This window comes from Anomaloglossus baeobatrachus, chromosome 2, assembly GCF_048569485.1.
Source record: "Anomaloglossus baeobatrachus isolate aAnoBae1 chromosome 2, aAnoBae1.hap1, whole genome shotgun sequence".
Classification (NCBI taxonomy): domain Eukaryota; kingdom Metazoa; phylum Chordata; class Amphibia; order Anura; family Aromobatidae; genus Anomaloglossus; species Anomaloglossus baeobatrachus.
In genome coordinates, this window is record NC_134354.1 from 628,717,038 (window position 1) to 628,738,056 (window position 21,019).

Sequence of the window (21,019 nt, forward strand, 5' to 3'; positions counted from 1 at the left end):
CTACAAAATATTAATGTCACTTTTATGTTGAGGTGCCCATACTTTTGCACCTGTCAAATTTTGTTTAAATGCGGATTGGACATTTTCTGTTAGTACAATAAACCTCATTTCAATCCAGAAATATTACTGAGTCCATCAGTTATTAGATATATGAAACTGAAATAGCTGTTGCAAAAACCCAAATTGTTAGAAAGAAAAAAGGTTAACATTAATAGGGGTGCCCAAACTTTTTCATATGACATGTATTAAAAGGATTAGATTCCATGAAGCAAAAAAAAAAAAATTCCATTATAAATAAAGCCAAAACCATCTTGTATAACTTGGTCATTTTATTATTATTCATTGTGTTTATGCATTTTATATTCATACATTTTATTTTCTATTGCTCCCTCTGCAGAATTATACAGATTATCATTTGCTCAACAGCAGCTTGGGATAAGCTGTAGGACTATAGTGCACAGATTATCCCCAACAATGTAATTCTGTGACCCCCAAATTTCTCTGCCACCCTTGAATTTAGGACTCCTCTCTGCTCCATAAAATATAGAGCTGATTGTGTTTCAGTGTGGCTCACTCCATTGTAGGAATGTTAAACACTTTGCTGTAGGAAATCCTCAAATAGAGGATTAACCTCATAACGACGGCCGTACGACTTAAAGCGGCGGCAAAACAGGGTACTTATTCTGTTCCGCCGCTTTAAAGCGGCGGCCCGAAAAAACCCTGTAGCGCCCCCCAGCGACCGAAAATCTCGGGGGTTTCAGCTACCGGGGGTAGCTGAGACCCCCCAGATTATGAATCGGGGTGTTTTTTTTGGACCCCGATCATGTGATCGCCGGTATACACCGTATACCGACGAACACATGAAAAAAAAAGAAATGGCCGGTAAAACTGATTTCTTTTTCATCTGACATGATCAAACATGTCAGATGAGAAAGAAATCTAACCCCCTAGTGCCCCCAAAGCCCCCGGTACCGGAGAGTCCCCCCACCCCCACCCCTACCCCCACCGGACATCCAAAATGGCGCCGAAGCGCACAGAAAACTGCCGCCGGCGCCGGCTCTGCAGTCATTTCCCTCCGATCTGAAATGATCAAACATTTCAGATCGGAGGGAAATGTCCTCCCCCTGACCCCTCCTCCGGTCCACCGGAGCCCTCTGGTCACCGGAGCCCCCTCCGGTCTCCAGAGCCACCCCCCCTCCCCCCTCCGGAGCGTGGAAGATGGCGGCGCACAGCGCGCGGCCGCCTTCATTCTGCTCTTTCTGCCGCATGTGACACGTCACATGCGGCAGAAAGGTGTCCCCAGGTCCCACTAGGTCACCCCCCGCCACCCCCCAAGCCCCCGGTTATACGTTACCTGTCTGCCGCTCCGGGCCCGCGATCGCCGCCTCCTTCTTCTTCAATGCTGGCGGCGCATGCGCAGACAGCGGCTGTCAGCTGGATCCCTGCAAGCAGGAATCCTGCTGACGTCGCTGATGCACAGGCTCCACTGTGGACCGGGGGAGGGTGAGTGCAGTGATCTGCAGCCACACTCCTCACATGGAGAGGCTGCTGTTCCAGAAAATGGGGGGTACGTTCTGTGAGCGTGCCCCTCATATTCTGGAATGAGGTTACTGCAGGTCACTCTGCCCTAGGTTGGACCGGGGCAGTGTGAGTGCAGTATTCTCAGATTACTGCACCCACACTGCTCATGGAGAGCTTGCTCTTCCAGAAAATGGGGGATACGTTCCCTGAACGTGCCCCCCATATTCTAGAAGATCCAGAGCCGGCGTGGGACCTCCAAAATGGATTACAGCGACCGGAATTTCTTTATTTTCAATAAATTGGTAAAAGAGGAATGTTTCGGGGAGTGTTTTTTCAAATAAATTTTTTTTTTGTCTTTTTTTTTTTCTATTACTGACTGGGTTAGTGATGTCGGGTATCTGTTCAGATGCCGTGACATCACTAACCCCAGGGCTTGATGCCAGGTGACATTACAGCTGGTATCAACCCCATATATTACCCCGTCTGCCACCGCACCAGGGCGCGGGATGAGCTGGGGCGAAGCGCCAGGATTGGCGCATCTAATGGATGCGCCACTTCTGGGGCGGCTGCGGCCTGCTATTTTTAGGCTGGGAAGAGTCCAATAACCATGGCTCTTCCCACCCTGAGAATACCAGACCCCAGCTGTCCGCTTCACCTTGGCTGGTGATCTAATTTGGGGGGACCCCACGTTTTTTTTTTTTTTAAAAAACGCCTGGGGAGCCCTCCAAATTGATCACCAGCCAAGGTGAAGCTGTCAGCTGTGGTTTGCAGGCTACAGCTGTCTGCTTTACCCTAGCTGGCTATCAAAAATAGGGGGGACCCCACGTCGTTTATTTTAATTATTAATTTATTGGGGGGCTAAATACAAGGCTAGGCACCCTTTAGTGCCACATGAAAGGCACTAAAGGGCGCCAGCTTAGAATATGCAGGGGAATGGGACGTTATATTTGTTTGACATCTATCCATTCATCCATTGTAGCATTTTACGCTGTGTGCCCACAATCAGGGTTTGCAGCGTTTTGGGCGCAGAGTGTTTTCCCTGTGTCCATAACGCTGCGTTGTGCAGTAGAAGCACAGTGGAAGGATTTTTAGAAATCCCATGCCCAATGTGCTTCTTTTCTCCGCAGCATAAACCGACCTGTGGCGCAGCTTCCCGAGCCTCAGCATGTCAATTTATGCTGCGGAGATGAGTGTTCTCTGCAGGTAGCATAGAGCTCCACAGCGGCCTGAACCCAAATCGTGGGCTTGGGCAGCTGCGTTCTCCCGTGGACAACACTCACATCTCTGCAGGAGGCTGACACTGTGTACTAGATGCCGTGTCGCTGGATCATGGCCACATAGCCTAACAGTGAGACATTTGTTGCTACAGCAACATTTTTGTGAAGTACCTGTGGATTCAAAATGCTTACTATACTCCTGAATAAAATCCAGTTTCCAAAATGGGGTCACTTGTGGGGGTTTTCTGATGTATAGGTACCCAAGGGGCCCTGCAAATGTGACATGGTGCCCGCAATTTATTTCAACTTTTCCAGAATTCAAATGGTGCTCCCTCCATTCCAAGCCCTCTCATTTATCCAAACAGAGGTTTTTGGCCACATGTGGGGTATCCCTGTGCTCATAAGACATTGGATAACAACCTGTGGGGTCCACGGTTTGTTGTTGTCTCTTGAAAAAGTGAGAAATTTGATGCTAAAGCAACAGTTTTGTGAAAAAAATGAAAATTTTCAATATGGCAACCTAAGCTTATCAAATTCTGTGAAGTACTCGTGGATTCAAACTGCTCACTATACACCTTGATAAAAGCCTTGAGGTGTCTTGTTTCCAGAATGAAGTCACTTGTGGGGGACCGCCACTGTTTAGGCACCTCAGGGGCTCTCCAAATGCAACCTGGCGTCCGCTATTGATTCCAGCCAATTTTGCAGTCAAATGGCACTCCTTCCCTTCCGAGCCCTGCCATGCGCCCAAACAGTTGATTTCCACCACATATAAGGTATCGCCAAACTCAGGAGAAATTGCACAATAAATGTTATGCTGAATTTTTTCCTTTTACTCTTGTAAAAAAAAAAGCTACCTGGTTGAAATAACAATTTTGTGGTAAAATTTTTTTTTTTTTTTTTCATGGCTCAACGTTATAAAATTCTGTGAAGCACCTGGGGGTTCAGGGTACTCACCAAACATCTAGATAAATTCCTTGAGGGGCCTAGTTTCCAAAATGGGGCCACTTGTGCGGGGTTTCTGCTGTTTAGGTACCTTAGGGGACCTCCAAATGCGACATGGTGCCCGCAATCTTTTTCAGCCAAATTTCCTTTCTAAAATTCAAATATTGCTCCTTTCGTTCCAAGCCCTCCCATTTGTCCAAACAAAGGTTTCAGACCACATGTGAGGTATCACCGCGCTCATAAAAAAGTGGTTAACAAACCTTGAGGTCAAATTTTTGGAATTACCTCTTGAAAAAGTGAGAAAATTGATGCTAAAGCAACATTTTTGAGAAAATTATTAAAATTTTCAATATGACAACGTAACGTTAACAAAATCTGTGAAGTACCTGTGGATCCAAAATGCTCACTATACCCCTAGATAGAAGCCTTGAGGGGTCTAGTTTCCAAAATGGTGTCACTTGTGAGGGGTTTCTTCTGTTTAGGTACCTTAGCGGACCTGTAAATGCAACATGGTGCTCGCAATCTATTTCAGCCAAATTTGCTTTCCAAAATTCAAATATTGCTCCTTCTGTTCCGAGCCCTCCCATTTGTCCAAACAGAGGTTTCTGACCACATGTGGGGTATCGGCGCGCTCATAAGAAAGTGAAGAACAAGTTTTGAGGTCCATTTTGTTGTGTTATTTCTTCTAAAAGTGAATAAATTTGGGTTAGAGCAACATTTTTAGGTAAAATTTAATTTTTGCTTTTTTTCATTCCACATTGCTTTTGTTCATGTGAAGCACCTGAAGGGTTAAACTTCTTGAATGTGGTTTTGAGTACTTTGGGGGGTGCAGTTTTTAGAATGGTGTCACTTTTGGGTATTTTCTGTCATCTAGGCCTATTGAAGTCACTTCAAATGTGATGTGGTCCCTAAAAAACTGGTTTTGTAAATTTTGATGTAAAAATGAGAAATTGCTGATAAACTTTGAACCCCTCTAACTTCCTAACGAAAAAAAATTTTGTTTCCAAAATTGTGCTGATGTAAAGTAGACATGTGGGAAATGTTATTTATTAACTATTTTGTGTCACAGAAATCTCTGGTTTAACGGTATAAAAATTCAAAAGTTGAAAATTGCTAAATTTTCAAAATTTTTGCCAATATTCAATTTTTTTCATAAATAAACACAAAAAATATTGTCCTAAATTTGGTAGTAACATGAAGTCCAATATGTGACGAAAAAACAATCTCAGAATCACCGGGATCCGTTGAAGCGTTCCAGAGTTATAACCTCATGAAGTGACACTGGTCAGAATTGCAAAATTTGGTCTGGTCATTAAGGTGAAAATTAGCTCCGTCACTAAAGGGTTAAAGGATCCCCAGTGTCCTAAAAATTAGATATTTCACAAATAGAAAACCCTGCGTGGTAGATGTTTGTCATATATAGAACTGTTGATATACCGCAGATGGGAAAAACCCGTTAAAGTCTTAGTGCCATCCACATGAGTGGTATACTCAAGTATTGTAGCCCTTAGAATTTAAAGTTTCTGCACCCCTGTAGGGGGCTTAAAAAAAACCTTCTGTTTTGCACCAGACTCCATAGTTTGAAGCATCAGTCCATCCTTTTGTAAAAGGATCATGTTGTGCATGTAAAGCATGTAGTCAAATACTTACCTGTTGTTGTTGTTGTTGTTGTTGTTGTTGTTGTTGTTGTTGTTGTTGTTGTTGTTGTTGTTGTTGTTGTTGTTGTTGTTGTCGTCGTCCACCCATTTTCAGCCCCGGCACCAAGTGTGACCACTTGTGACCTGCCAGATCATTCAGTGGTAGCTGTGTGAAGCCGAGGTTACTGTTTAAAATCTTTTCAAGTCTATGAAAATTCAGAAGGAGGCTCTGTAGCCTTGTTCTGAGTCCATAGACTTGTATTACTAAAGCCTGCTTTACACCTTACAATTAAGCATACGATATCGTATGCGATGTGACACACCTCCATCGTATGTGCGACACATTCAATTTGTTGACTTTGTCGCACAAACGATTATTTGCCGTCACACGTACTTACTTTCCATACGACCTCGATGTGGGCAGCGAACATCCACTTCCTGGAGTGGGAGGGACGGTCGGCGTCACAGCGACGTCACACGGCAGCCGGCCAATAGAAGCGGAGGGGCGGAGATGAGCGGGACGTAAACATCCCATCCACCTCTTTCCCGCCGCATAGCCGGCGGGAGCCGCGGGACTCAGGTTAAGATCTGTTCTTCGTTCCTGGGTGTCACACACTGCGATGTGTGCTGCCTCTGGAACATTGTACAACCCGACGTGCAATTTTTAGCTAATGAACGACGTGTATGCGATGAACGGTTTAACGTTCAATCGCAATCGCACATAGCTGTCACACGCAACTACGTCACTAACGATATTGGATGTGCTTCACTTACGAAGTGACCCCGCCGACACTTCGTTAGATATGTTGTAGCGTGTAAAGCCCACTTTAGTTAATTCTGGAACACCGTGATCCAGCGAGTTACAAAAGCAGTTATGTGCTGCTGGAGTGAGAACATATGAAAACCCTGACCATTGAGTATGTAACTAGTAGTGATGAGCAGGCACTACCATGCTCTGGTGCTTAGTACTCCAAACGAGCAGGTTGAACTCTCGGACGGACTTGACTCGAGTACCGAGTACACTTAGTCAATGGGACACTCAAACATTTTTCCTCAAAATGTTCGAGTTTCCAATTGATTATTACCATCTCAGCTTTTCAGAGTTTTGTATAGTCAGTTTTTGTAAGACAAAACCAGGAATAAGACAAGGTATAATGGAAAGGTGGATACTTCTTCTTTTCATGGCATCCACTCCCGTTTTTGGCTTCAAAAACTGATGCACAAATCTGTTCACCTCTTCAGTTTATGTTTGATGCTTAAATTCTGGACTCTCCTTGTAATGACATCTCCTGCTGCTTTTAACACCACATTCTTGCTGGGTCTTTTGAACCTTTTGTGTGACTTTTGCCTGTATTACATGCAGAATTCTGCTTCTCACTGACGTTTCTTAGGTTTCTCCTTTATTCATCATTGCTGAATGTTTCTTTGTTCCTCAGTAAAGATTAATGACCTGGTGTCTTCCACCTACAAGACTATAAAAACCAAACTGCCGGTGACGCTGAGGAGCATGTCACTCTACCTAGCGAACAAAGACACGGAATTCATTCTCTTTAAGCCGGTTCGGGTGAGTACTTTCCGGAGGTAATTGTATACTACTCTATGGGTTCTGATTTTATATGGTCTTATAAATCTGGAGCTAGCCTTAAAATAAGGTGTTTTAGTAATTCATTTAATGTATGGGGGGTTGAATATTTCCTATTTCTTACATGTACATTGGTTTGAACACTAAAGTTCTTTTCTTATTATAGAACATGTCATTTCTAGGAGACTCTTCATTTAAAATTTATATCCTTTTTCAATCATTTCCATCAATTTATATTGACCTTAAAGGAAATCCATTGTCACATCTCTAACAAAGCTACTTGGGCTCTCTAGTCTATACACAGCAGGGACTTACTATTGGTGCAACCGGTGTAGCCACAGGATTGCCCAACAGTCCAGGGGGCTCCTTTTCACCCCCGAAGTGGAGACCATCTTCTGAAACACACATGATTGGTTTCAAAAGGGCCCATGTATTGTTCTTGGGGTTATTTTTTTGTCTTTGTACACCACTGTACACTGGCATTATTGTCCTAAGTATGTAGTGGGGAAAAACACAATGTAGGAGTAGCTATGCCAGGTGCATACTGCATCTATGCATATACAGTTATATGAAAAAGTTTGGGCACCCCTATTAATGTTAACCTTTTTTCTTTATAACAATTTGGGTTTTTGCAACAGCTATTTCAGTTTCATATATCTAATACTGATGGACTGAGTAATATTTTTGGATTGAAATGAGGTTTATTGTATCAACAGAAAATGTGCAATCCGCATTTAAACAAAATTTGACCGGTGCAAAAGTATGGGCACCCTTATCAATTTCTTGATTGGAACACTCCTAACTACTTTTTACTGACTTACTAAATTGGGTTTGTAACCTCATTGAGCTTTGAACTTCATAGGCAGGTGTATCCAATCATGAGAAAAGGTATTTAAGGTGGCCACTTGCAAGTTGTTCTCCTATTTGAATCTCCTATGAAGAGTGGCATCATGGGCTCCTCAAAACAACTCTCAAATTATCTGAAAACAAAGATTATTCAACATAGTTGTTCAGGGGAAGGATACAAAAAGTTGTCTCAGAGATTTAAACTGTCAGTTTCCACTGTGAGGAACATAGTATGGAAATGGAAGAACAGGTACAGTTCTTGTTAAGCCCAGAAGTGGCAGGCCAAGAAAAATATCAGAAAGGCAGAGACGAAGAATGGTGAACAGTCAAGGACAATCCACAGACTACCTCCTTCATCTTGCTGCAGATGGTGTCACTGTGCATCTGTCAACAATACAGTGCACGTTGCACAAGGAGAAGCTGTATGAGAGAGTGATGCGAAAGAAGCCGTTTCTGCAAGCACGCCACAGAGTCGCCTGAGGTATGCAAAAGCACATTTGTACAAGCCAGTTACATTTTGGAAGAAGGTCCTGTGGACTGATGAAACAAAGATTGAGTTGTTTGGTCATACAAAAAGGTGTTATGCATGGAGGCAAAAAACACGACATTCCAAGAAAAGCACTTGCTACCCACAGTAAAATTTGGTGGAGGTTCCATCATGCTTTGGGGCTGTATGGCCAGTGCCGGCACCGGGAATCTTGTTAAAGTTGAGGGTCGCATGGATTCAACTCAGTATCAGCAGATTCTTGACAATAATGTACAAGAATCAGTGACGAAGCTGAAGTTACGCAGGGAATGGATATTTCAGCAAGACAATGATCCAAAACACCGCTCCAAATCTACTCAGGCATTCATGCAGAGGAACAATTACAATGTTCTGGAATGGCCATCCCAGTCCCCAGACCTGAATATCATTGAAAATCTGTGGGAGTATTTGAAGTGTGCTGTCCATGCTCGGCGACCATCAAACGTAACTGAACTGGAATTGTTTTGTAAACAGGAATGGTCAAATATACCTTCATCCAGGATCCAGGAACTCATTAAAAGCTACAGGAAGCGACTAGAGGCTGTTATTTTTGCAAAAGGAGGATCTACAAAATATTAATGTCACTTTTATGTTGAGGTGTCCATACTTTTGCACCAGTCAAATTTTGTTCAAATGCGGATTGCACATTTTCTGTTAGTACAATAAACCTCATTTCAATCCAGAAATATTACTCAGTCCATCATTTATTAGATATATGAAACTGAAATAGCTGTTGCAAAAACCCAAATTGTTATAAAGAAAAATGGTTCACATTAACAGGGGTGCCCAAACTTTTTCATATGACTGTACATTTTCAATATATAGCTTTTCCCAGGATTTAGGGTAACATGACAATAGCCCCCCCCCCCATTCATCAGAGGTCAAAAAATTGTGCTCTGTGTATGTCAGGCCAATATGTAATAAAGCAAATTGTCCTTTCCTGTTCAGAGGACTACTGCAAAGAAAGTATACCAAGAAATGTAGTTCAGGTTACTAAATCCACACTTCACGCACAACTAATGTCCTCAGAAATATTAAGAATGTGTTTTCCTTCTTATTTCTTGTACAGAGCAACATTCAGCAAGTCTTCCAAAAGATCCACTTACTGTTAAAAGAAGAATTCAGCAGTGAAGATTTACAGATTATCGCTTGTCCTTCCATGGAACAGGTGAGCTGCAGTACCCAGGAATGACCACAACATACTGGCCGGAGCTGTTTCGCAGCACACAATGTTTACATCTGTCTGATGGCAGGAGTGCTGGCTCGGACCGCCATCGGTCTGAGGCTGGAGTCACGCTTGTGTGTGACTTGCTCTTCACGTCACCCGGACTGTCTGGTTGCGTCTCCTGACAGAAGCATTTCAGCTTCATGTATTTCTGTGCTGCTGACATGCTCCTGGCAAGAGCCAGAGGACAAAAATTCCATTTGAACCAAAATAAAACCATAACTTTTAATCAGAGGCACAGGTAGGGGTTCAGCCCAGGGGGGCGAGAAACATCTGAATGGGCCCCTAACCAGGTAACCGTGGTAACAACTATAGTAGCACACCTTAATAGTGGGTATACAGGAATCTCAGCACATGATCGCGCCAAAACCGATATTACCGCCAAATGGTGACTATATATAGTGGCAAATACCAGTCCTGCAGTACATGTAACAGATTACAGTACAGTTATAGTGACTTACAGCTGATGTTCTTTCTGATAGTAAGTCACTTTTCCATCTGTTCCAGACCGACATGACAATTTTTCCAGCCACAACTCATCTGCAGAGATTACAGCAGGCACATCTGATTTGTCACATCTCTAGTCCCGTCTTAATCTGTCCTCAACCGGCACAACCGCCTCATCCTGCTGATAACTCAATGCTGAGGTGCTACAGCCATATGTGCCCCTATTACTGCACCTGCTGTGTGGCACAAAATCAGACTCCTCCCACAGCCCCACATAATAATGCCACCACTGTGCTCCCCACATAATATTGCCACCACTGAGCCCCTTACATGGTAAAAGGACTCTTAGGCTATGTGCGCACTAGAAATGTGAAGTTTCTCAAGAAAATTTCTTGAGAAACTTCTGCCAGTGAAAGATTTCCGGACCTGCGGAAAAAATCCGCACCAAATCCGCATGCGTTTTTGCCGCGGATTTGCCGCGGATTTGCCGCGGATTTACCGCAGGTTTGTCCCTGCAATAAATAATCAAGATAATCGATAGACAGATAATGGATAGAGGGAAAGATGGATAGATGAATAGATAGATAGATAGAGGGATAGATAGATGAATAGATAGATAGATAGAGGGATAGATAGATAGATGAATAGATAGATAGAGGGATAGATGGATAGATAGATAGATAGATAGAGGGATAGAGGGATAGATAGATAGATAGATAGATAGATAGAGGGATAGATAGATAGATAGATAGAGGGATAGATAGATAGATAGATGAGAAAAACCTATATAATGTTCCACCTCCCTGCATTTTCTAAGCTGGCACCCTTTAGTGACTTTCATGTGGCACTTAGGCTACTTTCACACCTCCGGTTTTTGCTATGCGGCACAATCCGGCACTTTGCATGAAAATCGCAACCGGTTTTTTTTGCTGCCGGTTGCGATTTTCCTGCATAGACTTTAATTAGTGCCGCATTGTGCCGCATGGCCTTGCGTTCCGTCCGTTTTTTGCCGCATGCGGCAGATGTAGCCGATGCGGCGGCCGGATGGAACGTTGCCTGGCACGTTTTTTCGTGCGGCAAAAAAAAACCGCATCGCGCCGCATTCGGCCGATGCGGCACATTTTTCAATACATGCCTATGGCGGCCGGATGCGGCGCGATGCGGCAATAACCGCATCCGGCCGCCGCATGCGGTTTTTGCCACTGCGCATGCTCAGTAGCATGCCGCAAGCGGCAAAAACCGGACTGGCCGCAAAGGAAAAACCTATGCAAAGGATGCGGTGTTTTCACCGCATCCGTTGCATAGCTTGCACAGCCGGATTGAGCCGCAGAGCTCAAGCCGGATGTGTGAAAGTAGCCTAAAGGGTGCTTAGCCTTGTATTTAGCCATAAAATAAATAAATAATTAAAAAAAAATGACGTGAGGTCCCCCCCATTTTTTGTAGCCAGCTAGGGTAAAGCAGACTGCTGCAGCCTGCAGACCACCGCTGGCAGCTTCACCTTGGCTGATAATCCAAAACAGTGGGCACCCCACGCTGTTATTTTAAATTATATAAATAATTTAAAACAAAAAACGTGGGGTCCCCCCCATATTGGATCACCAGCCAAGGTAAAGCGGACAGCTGGGGTCTGATATTCTCAGACTAGGGAGGTCCACTGTTATTGGACACTCCCCAGCCTAAAAATAGCAGGCCGCAGCCGCCCCAGAAGTGGCGCATCCATTAGACGTGCCAATCCTGGCGCTTTGCCCCAGCTCATCCCGCGCCCTGGTGCGTTGACAAACGGGGTAATATATGGGGTTGATGCCAGATGTGTAATGTCACCTGGCATCAAGCCCTGGGGTTGGTGAGGTCAGGCGTCTATCAGATACCCGACATCACCAACCCAGTCAGTAATAATTAAAAAATAGACAACAAAAAAAGTTTTATTTGAAAAAACACTGCCCAAAACATTCCCTCTTTAACCAATTTATTGAAAAGAGCACAATCAATTCCACGTCCGGCGTAATCCAATAAGGGGGGGGCACGGCGATCCATACCATAGTCGCTGTCCCAGTCAATGAAAAACAGAATGTTCCCCATTGGCTGGGAGAGCAATGCAGTGACCTGAGCTAACATCAATAGGTCAGCTCAGGTCACTGCAGGGGATGACGAGCGCTGCCATCAGGAGCATAGATGAGATCATTACCTTCTGTGATCATCTCCTGTACTGCTGACGTCAGCGCTGTCACTGACTTATCGCGAGAGCCCGTGACGTCACCGCTAGTGACAGTCTCGGGCCGCTCGCGAGTCGGCCCTAGACAGCAGTGACAGCGCTGACGTCAGGAGGCAGGAGATCGTCACAGCAGGTAATGATCTCACCTCCTGACAGCAGCGATCGTCATCCCCGCGGCTCCCAGCACTGCAGGATGTCAGTGTCTGCCTGCGCTGCAGCGTGACAGGCTGCTGACACTGCGGGCAGACACTGACACCCTGCAGTGCAGGCAGCCGCGAGGCCGGAGCAGGACACACACTGCACAGACACCTGGAGGTCGCACGGAAGTGCTTCTGTGCGGCGTCCAGGGAGTGTGACGTGTGTTTACTCTGCTCCTCTTCCTGGCATAATGACATCGCTTCCTGCAAAACCGCAGGCAGCGATGGGCATTACCGCAGGTAAATCGCGGCTATTCCGGTGGTATACCGCACATCATTGCTACCTGCGGAATACCCCCGGAATACCGCAGGTACCTGCGGAAATTAATGGACATGCACATTTTCTCAAGAAAGTTTCTCGAGAAAATTTTCTCAAGAAATTTTCTTGAGAAAAATCCGCACAGTGCGCACAGCTATTTTTTTTTCTCATTGAATTTCATGGGAAATGTCTGCACAAAGATTGCAGACATTTCTCAAGAAATTTCCGGGGCAAATCCGCGGGTAAATCCGCGGGAAAAACGGTCTAGTGCGCACATAGCCTTAAGTGTCTACTTTACATTTAACAATGTGTCCTAAGTCTCCTAGGTACAGCTCCTTTATACACAGTGTTATGCTCCTACACTTGCCCTATACATAGCATGATGGGCCCACCCCTCCCCTATACATGGTATGATGCCCCCATAGCTCCCCTGTACACATTATGATGGCCCCACAGCTCTACTATATGCAGTATAATAGGCCCACACATCTGCTATACTCAATATGATGGCCCCACAGATATACTATACGCAGTATAATGGGCCCACAGCTCTGCTATACACAATGTGATGCCCCCACAGCTGCCTATATACAGTATGATAGGCTCACACCTTCCCTTTACACAGTATGATGCCTCCCGACAGCTCCCCCTATACACAGTATGATACCCCCCACAGCTCCCCTATGCACAGTATAATGCACCCCACAACTCCCCTATACATGTATACATAGGATGATAGTATGATGGGCCCACAGATCCCCCTATACATAGGATGACTATGATGGACCCCACAGATGTTTTATACACAATATGATGTCCCCACAGCTCCCCTATACACAGTATAATGCTCCCCTATACATCTATACAGAGTATGACCGTATGATGGGTCCACGGGAGACTGATGCTGGACCTTTGATTACAGGGGTGGTCCAAAACCACATTTGTCTGTCATATTGAATGTATATCTCTTTAATTTAATATTTAAATAACTTTTAGAAAAGTACTTTAATTAAAAATTCTCTCCCTGACCGTTTAACACCCACAAGCACCACAAAGTAAGTATACAGTGCAACACAGTCACAAAGTACAGATTAGCATTTTCCCAGAGCAGACCAGTGCAGTCTAATAGCCTCCCCCCATCATTACATACATGTTATCAGGCCCCCAAACTGCACAGTAATGAACACACTGCCACTTGTCACCACAGTAACTCTCCACCTTCACTGTACACAATCTTATTTGCTATCTGCATATTACCAGCAGCCCGGAGCTCCTTTTCTTGTGCAGCAGAGGAAGGCTGAGCCGACACAGGGAGGCGGCGCCGGCATTGAGCACCGCAGGTCCTGGAGGAACAGCCTGGAATCCTCTGCAAATAGCTACGCTGTGTGATATGACCTGGCCACGCACAACGTGATGCGGCCAAGCCGCTATATTTAAAGGTGCAGGTGCAGTTTGTACAGTATCGTAGCTCCGGGTGGCCCCCTTCTGAGCACCCTCTGCCCCCCCACTAATTGCGCTACTGCTTTTAATAGTTAAATTAAAAATATGAATAACTAGTGCAAATCAGATGTTAAAGTGCACATTAAAATTTCCCTTTGTTCCCTATTGGTCCTTCCTATGGTTAAATGTATCCCAAGCAGTGAAATTGCTGCACCAGCTTTATGCTAGTTATAGAATGATACTATTGGAGCTGTACATTTTTCTGTAAGGAAATTTTGTAATTGTGTGTATCAGCACTGCTCCTTTGCTGTTAGTTCTAAGGGTAAGATTAGGGTTTCTTCCATTGAGATGGCTGCAGCCGATCAGAGGCCACTTATTGCCTGCAGTGGTCATGGAACGTTATGTCAGGTGGGCACCCAGGGCTGAGAGCAGAGGAGCCGTGCTGATCCGGGTGTTAAGTATACATTTTTTGTATTTATACAGCACCCTTGGGCCATTATAAGGGGATGTCGAGTAGTGGACCCCCCACTATAAAGCACCAATATCTGGAAACTTTGTTGCCCCTTATGGCTGTGGATTTTATAAAGTCCCTTATTTCCGGTTGGTTTCCACTGTGAGCAGGTAGCACGTATAGCGGTGAGAAGTCTGTTGTTTCCATGGTAACCTAGCAGCTAGCGATCTATACAAATAAAACTACTAGGCAGCATTTCCTTCTGAATGTGGCCCGGATTGTATAGAGATGTGTGTACTCATGCATGCCGTGCAGCAGCCCATATTAAATGTGCATTATGCCAGAAGCATGCAAAGCAAATCTCCACACACACATTCTGTAGGAATGAATACATTTGATTTAGCTAAAAAAAATACATCTTTGCCATCACTCAGCGCAGAGCAAAGGAAGAGGACAGGCACATTAGAAGACGAGCGCTTGTTTTAATCTGTCATGTGCTGACAAGTGTGTTCCCTTCTCCTCCGTTTAGGTGAATCTTTTGCTGTCGATGTCTAAATAGCTGAAGATTGCTAAACTTTTCCCATTCGTCTGGATGTTCCTGGGAGAAATGAAGCAGAAAGGCAAAAGTGATGTTCTGCAGGACACCGCAGGCCATTGCAGAGATACATGCATGTGAAAGGAGAGCAGACGAGTCCTCGGCATACCAAAGCACTTGTGTTCTCTGCTGACCTGTTACTGTGCACATTGGCGTCTGTTGCAGGTGCCCCAGGGCAGGGGTCTCTGGTGCGCGGACCCCACACAGCGAGCCATTATTCTGTACTCTACACTCATATCATCTGTGCATTGACATGGTTTTTTGTTGTTTTTTTTAACTAATGTCTGAATTAAATATGTGAATTTATTTTAACATTTCTCAAAAAAGTCTCCAAAAAAAAAAAAAAAAGCTCCGTTCTTTAGATTCCAAGCCATAGTAATATTATCTTCTGTAACTTTCTAACCCTCTCCAGTTCCTAATTTTCTTTTGTTTAGCAGACATAGTGGAGGTTCAGCTAACATCTGGATTCTGAACATATAAAATATGAGCAAAACGTTTCTGAGTTCGGTACTCCATGGCAGCCAGGCCAGGGTGATGTGAACGTCATCGGTGCTGGCATCTTCTGACAAGTATTCTCCAATGAGATCATAACACCTAGGATGCCATCATTCGAGTATTCAGGAGTCTCAAAGTGGGCACTGGTCCAGAGCAGTGCAAATCTTTTTGCTCACTTCATCACCAAAATATGAAAGGGTTGGTTCACTACGCTGCAATAGTGGCCACATCCCTGTAAAACTGATAGGGAAGGCTTTTTTCCAATAGCTTTTCAGCCAATTCGGCCTCTGAGAGGCCCTGTCGCGGTCCGCTCATCCCCATAAAGTGCCCCCCCCGGCCTTCATAACCTCTGAGATCCGGTGATATCACATCAACTTAAAGTTGACCTGACCTCACCGAGCCTGGCCTCAATCTCCCTGAGTGACTGGGCTGTGGGTGGTATTTCACCGGTCATCACAGCCCAGCGTCACAGCATAGCATGTCACGCATGTTCTCCTTCATTGTAGAGCGCCGCTAGCAGGAGCAATGCTGAGCTGTGACGAGCGGTGAAATACCACCCCTAGCCCAGTCGCTCGGGAAGACTGGGGTCGGCTGCCGTGATGTTGGGTCAACTGGAAGTTGACGAGACCTCACCGGATCTCAGGTCACGGAGCCCAGAGGGAAGGGTCACTTCATGGGGCTGAGTGGACCGCAATAGCGTCGCTCACAGAATTGGCTGAACAAGGCATTTGAAAAAAGCCTTCCCTATCAGTTTTACAGGGATGTGGCCACTATTGCAGAGTAGTAAACCACCCCTTTAAGAATTAGCATAAAGTGTTGAGGTCTTCTTGGCTTTTTATAGCAGATACAGCTTGTCAACCTTTTACTTTCCCTCAAACCGCTGTGTTTAATGGGGTTGTACCGTGCCATGCGTTCCCACGGGTTCTATGTGGGATTTCTGCTCAGTCCCATTCACTTCAGTGGAGCTGAGCTGAAATATCCGACAGGTAGATGTGGCATTGTTCATAGAAGAAACCAGCCATCTTTTTATAGTCCAACCTTTTTAACGTTCAATGACATGAGGATCCCGTATATTAAAGAAGCCAAGTGTGAAATGGGGTGTGCGGTGCAGGTATATGTAGCGTTATCTGGGGCTGCCGGCGGATCCATCTGGGAACTTCCAGCTGAAAGGACACATTTATAACAGACTTACGAGATCCAATATGTAGCACTTGAGATCCCCAGGGACCCTCCTCCAGGATTATTGAAGTATCTTGTAATTAAGACTCCACAAAATTAGTGTGGCTTTTTCTTTCCCTTTTTAGCACAAGAACAAATAATGTCACCAGGAAGGGAGTAAACATTACCATACAAATTGCAATATGGCAAATGACCTTTAATCAGGAGAATCTTGGCACATGAGCACATTCAATATTATTAAATGAAATTGTGTTTTATTACGAGCCGTAACACTAGATCGGGTTTCTTTTTTTTCTAAATGCTTTATGTCGCTGCTGCTGGGTTATAATTAGAAAATTGAATCTTCTGTATTTCCCTTACCATTGCTGAATGTATTTTCAGTGTCATATGAAGAAAATATATAGGGTTTTTAATTATTTTCTTCATTATCCTATACTTGCATTAACCCTTCACATGATATCATCACCAACTAAAAGCAGCAAGATAACTATGCGATTTACAGGTCAGGTAGTTTACAATTCTGTCCGGGTATCAATCATTGACTCACTGCCCTTGTGTTCAGTGTAAAAGTGCTTGAGCATCCCAGAAGGACTCAAAGGGAATTTATCACCAGGTTTTTTTTTTTCCACCAATCTGAAAGCGGCATAATGTAGGGGCAGAGATCCTGATTCCAGCAATGTATCACTTACTGGGCTGTTTCCTGTAGTTTTGATAATCTCCTGATAAAATTAGTTTTATCATTAAAAAAACTAGTAAGCCTGCTAATATTAATCATCCATATTGATGAGCTCTGTATAACCCCGCCCCCACCATTGATTGGCAACTTTTTCTGCCTATGCTCATTTTTCACTGAAAACTGCCAATCAGGGGTTTGGGTGGGGTTACACAGAGATTTTTACATTCAGAGAACTGCTGGATCCACAACAGAAAAAACTGTAATATCAAAATTATGTCAAGCAGCTCAGTTAGTGACACATCACTGGAAAATGGAAAATCACCTAATGCGTTAATCAGGTTTTTGTTAAATGTATTTCTTATTAAAAAAAAAGGGTTGTTTTTTTTTGTTTTTTTTTAAATCCTCTATCACAATATTTAAAAACAAAAAATCTTGCAGTTTTCACACTGGACACTAAAAGAGAATAGGAAGTAGAAGCCTAGTATTCAGTTTAATTCTTTTTTTTTTTTTTTTTTTGCAGTCTCCGTGTCATTACGGTTACGATTACAAGAAGTAACACCTCTATACACAGTAGATAACATAGGATCCACCATTCATAATTGGCATTATCACAGCTCACCTCCTCTCCCTCCCTTCGCAGTGACCCTTGCTCAGATCACAGCTAAGCACAGAATTCTTTTATAGAAGTTGTTAGTCAGTCTTTCGTTGCCTGATTCTATGTGGAAGTAATAAGATGTTATATGAAAATATATATAAAAAAATATATATTTTATTTAGCTGTGCTACATTTTTTTTATTTGCTTGACACACAAAAAAAAAAGTCAGCGTTTTTTTTTTCCTTACCCAGCAGTCTCATTGCTAACATCAATAGTATTACAAATTACTTTCTATTACTAGTCAGACACCTAAAATGTATTTTCTGGCTATCTTTCCCCTTAACCACTGTTTATAATTATCTTTATTATACAATTCCCTTTATTTCTCCCTATCCAATCCCTAAAGGTTTTTTGTTTTTTTTTTTGTTTTTAACTGCATGTCCTGTGAAGTTTTGTTTCAGGTGTCTGGAGCTGCAATCACTCACCATAGTGTCCATTGCCCTCTCCTATGACAGGCTGTCACCGGGGCAGCGCTGCAGTTAATGTTTTTTTGCATCTCTGCCCTATGAGTATATACTGGACAATGGGTGATTAACACTGTTGCTGAGGTTAGTGGAGTGCTGATATATTACTTCTCTCATGGCCTCCACTTTCATTGCTTGTGTGAAAGATGTGGGCAGCAAATAATGCTAGATGCAGAAAGTGACACCAGTGCTGCCCCACAGCCTCTAGCACCGCCCTCAAGAAAAGCATCAGGGGGCGCCACTGGTGTCACGCACTGCTTCTAGCATCGCCCTCAAATGAGTTGTAATAAGGTGTTAGTGCTGGAAGTAGTGAATAACACCCATCCCGATAAAGCTTCATTTGCGGGTGGTGTTGGAGGCTGTGGGGCAGTGCTAGTGTCGCTTACTGCTTCTGGCATCACCGCCTGCTGACGTCTTTCACACCAGCACCATAAGTGGTGGCAGAGAGAAGAGTAGCATGCCGGTGCGCCACTAACCTCGGCCATAGCGTCAATCCTCAGAGGGCAGTTATGCAAGAAACAAGTAATTACCTGCAGCGCTGCCCTCTGGTGACATCCCATTCCAGGAGGGACTATGGATGCTGTGGGGAGTGACTGCAGCTCCAGCCTCCTGTGACGTCACGTTTAGGGCACCTATCAAACAAAACGTCACTAAGTGCAGTAAAAAACAAACAAACTACATTTAGGATAGGTTGGATAGGGAGAAGTATAGGGAATTGTATATTAATGATACTTACAAAAGTGGTTAGTGGGTGAGGATAGATAGAAAATACATTTTAGGTGTCGGATCACCCCTTCAACTTTGGAGTCTTCCTTCTAAAAGTCCAAATGCTATATCCAACTGAAGTTCTCATGACTTTGAGGTTTGTTTGTTTCTTAAATGTAATCTTTGCAGCCAATATAACCCCAAAAGTGGGATAAATGCAGTGTTGGGGAATGACATTCTCTAATCAATTGGTAGTGGGCAAAATCCTTGTTGCACAGTAGAGGACCCCAGATGCAGGGTAGCCATACAGCCCAACTTGTGCACTGTCATAGTGCAGCCTAATAAGGGGTCTGGAACCTATGTAGCATTTACAGTGTCGTCCTGGCCTTTTAGCAATATTAGGGAACTGCGCACAGTACTGATGATGTCTTGGGGCTCAGTCAGACGTCCAATTATTCCTCGTGTATATGTTTGAGTCTGCGGCGTTCGGGTCAGGAGACCCACAAGCAGTCTGCTTTGCGGTCTGTGATTGGACTATGTTGCATGGACGTCTTACTGGCCCCTATTGTGAGTAGATGCACACTTTCATATATGAGAATGAAATGTTACAAAGAAATTCCAGAATATAAAGATGGTATAAGATGACTGTACATATAGGGTAGATACTGTGATGCTTATGCACACTGACACTTTTCTAAGAATACTTGGGATGCTCTAGATTTTTCTTTTTCAAGGAGATTTGCTGCGCTCTTGTCCATCTGAGAACATGTATCTTTGTTTGCTGCATTTTCCACATATTTTGCATTGTAGACTTGCTTATCTGGAAGCTCTAACAAATTCACATAAGAAAGGTATGTCCGTATAAGGTTATTTTTCCCTATTATGACAGCTTCTACTTTTAGCTCATTGATCACAAATATTCGCCCTCATCTAATAACTGGCTATCTGTTGTGACGGTTTTTGGAGAGACCAATAAATGCAATTAATGGGGAAAAAATCGGTTTCATATGAAGACTGTGTTGTAACTTTCTACCCCGTGCCTTGTAATATATGTATATTTATCTCCTTTTATAATGTGTTAAGCTAATTACTGTACATATATAAAATGTTTTAATGCCGCTGTACAGGAAGATTGTAGTTATAAAGGAATGTATTTAAAATCGGGGAAAATATTTTGTTTTGTCATTTACAAAGTACAAACTGAAAAACCATTAAAGAAGAATAAATCCGAATGTGATTGACATGGACGTGCTTACTCCTCTGTGTACAGTTTACTATAGGGGTCAGGTACAAATAATGTACATAGTCATGGAAGCAAACATTTAAAATGGCTGGAGAACTTTTATTAACTTTTTAAATAAAGGTTTTGTCTTCTAAGTATGACTACAGATGGCTTTTGTGCATTGTCTCTTCTATGAATGTTTGTGCGAATAAATGAGATGGGGGAATTATGTCCACGGCTGATGTGTATAGTATTCAGCGAATGACATGCCTGCACAAAGTTCTCCATGTCAATCTATATTTACAAAAACATTGCTTAGGGCTCTTTCACACGTCTGTGCTGTGTGGGATGTGCTGTGTGGGATGTGCTGTGTGGGATGTGCTGTGTGGGATGTGCTGTGTGGGATGTGCTGTGTGGGATGTGCTGTGTGGGATGTGCTGTGTACAGACTGGCAATGGCTCTCCCAATCCAAGCATGATAGCGGTAAACCTTTCTATGAAGCTTGAAGCTGTCATATTCAGATCG

General features: G+C 43.8%; 1 protein-coding gene across 1 annotated transcript in view; it reads left to right on the top strand.

Annotated features, from left to right (window-relative positions):
* Positions 1–20,630, top strand: part of COG3 (component of oligomeric golgi complex 3) — a 234,030-nt gene extending 213,400 nt beyond the window's left edge. The window contains exons 21-23 of the mRNA XM_075336880.1: positions 6,754–6,881; positions 9,341–9,439; positions 15,032–20,630. Of these exons, the coding sequence (XP_075192995.1) occupies positions 6,754–6,881; positions 9,341–9,439; positions 15,032–15,061 (257 nt within the window). The 3' untranslated portion in view covers positions 15,062–20,630. The remainder of the gene's footprint in view (positions 1–6,753; positions 6,882–9,340; positions 9,440–15,031) is intronic.
* The last annotated feature ends 389 nt before the right edge of the window (positions 20,631–21,019 follow it).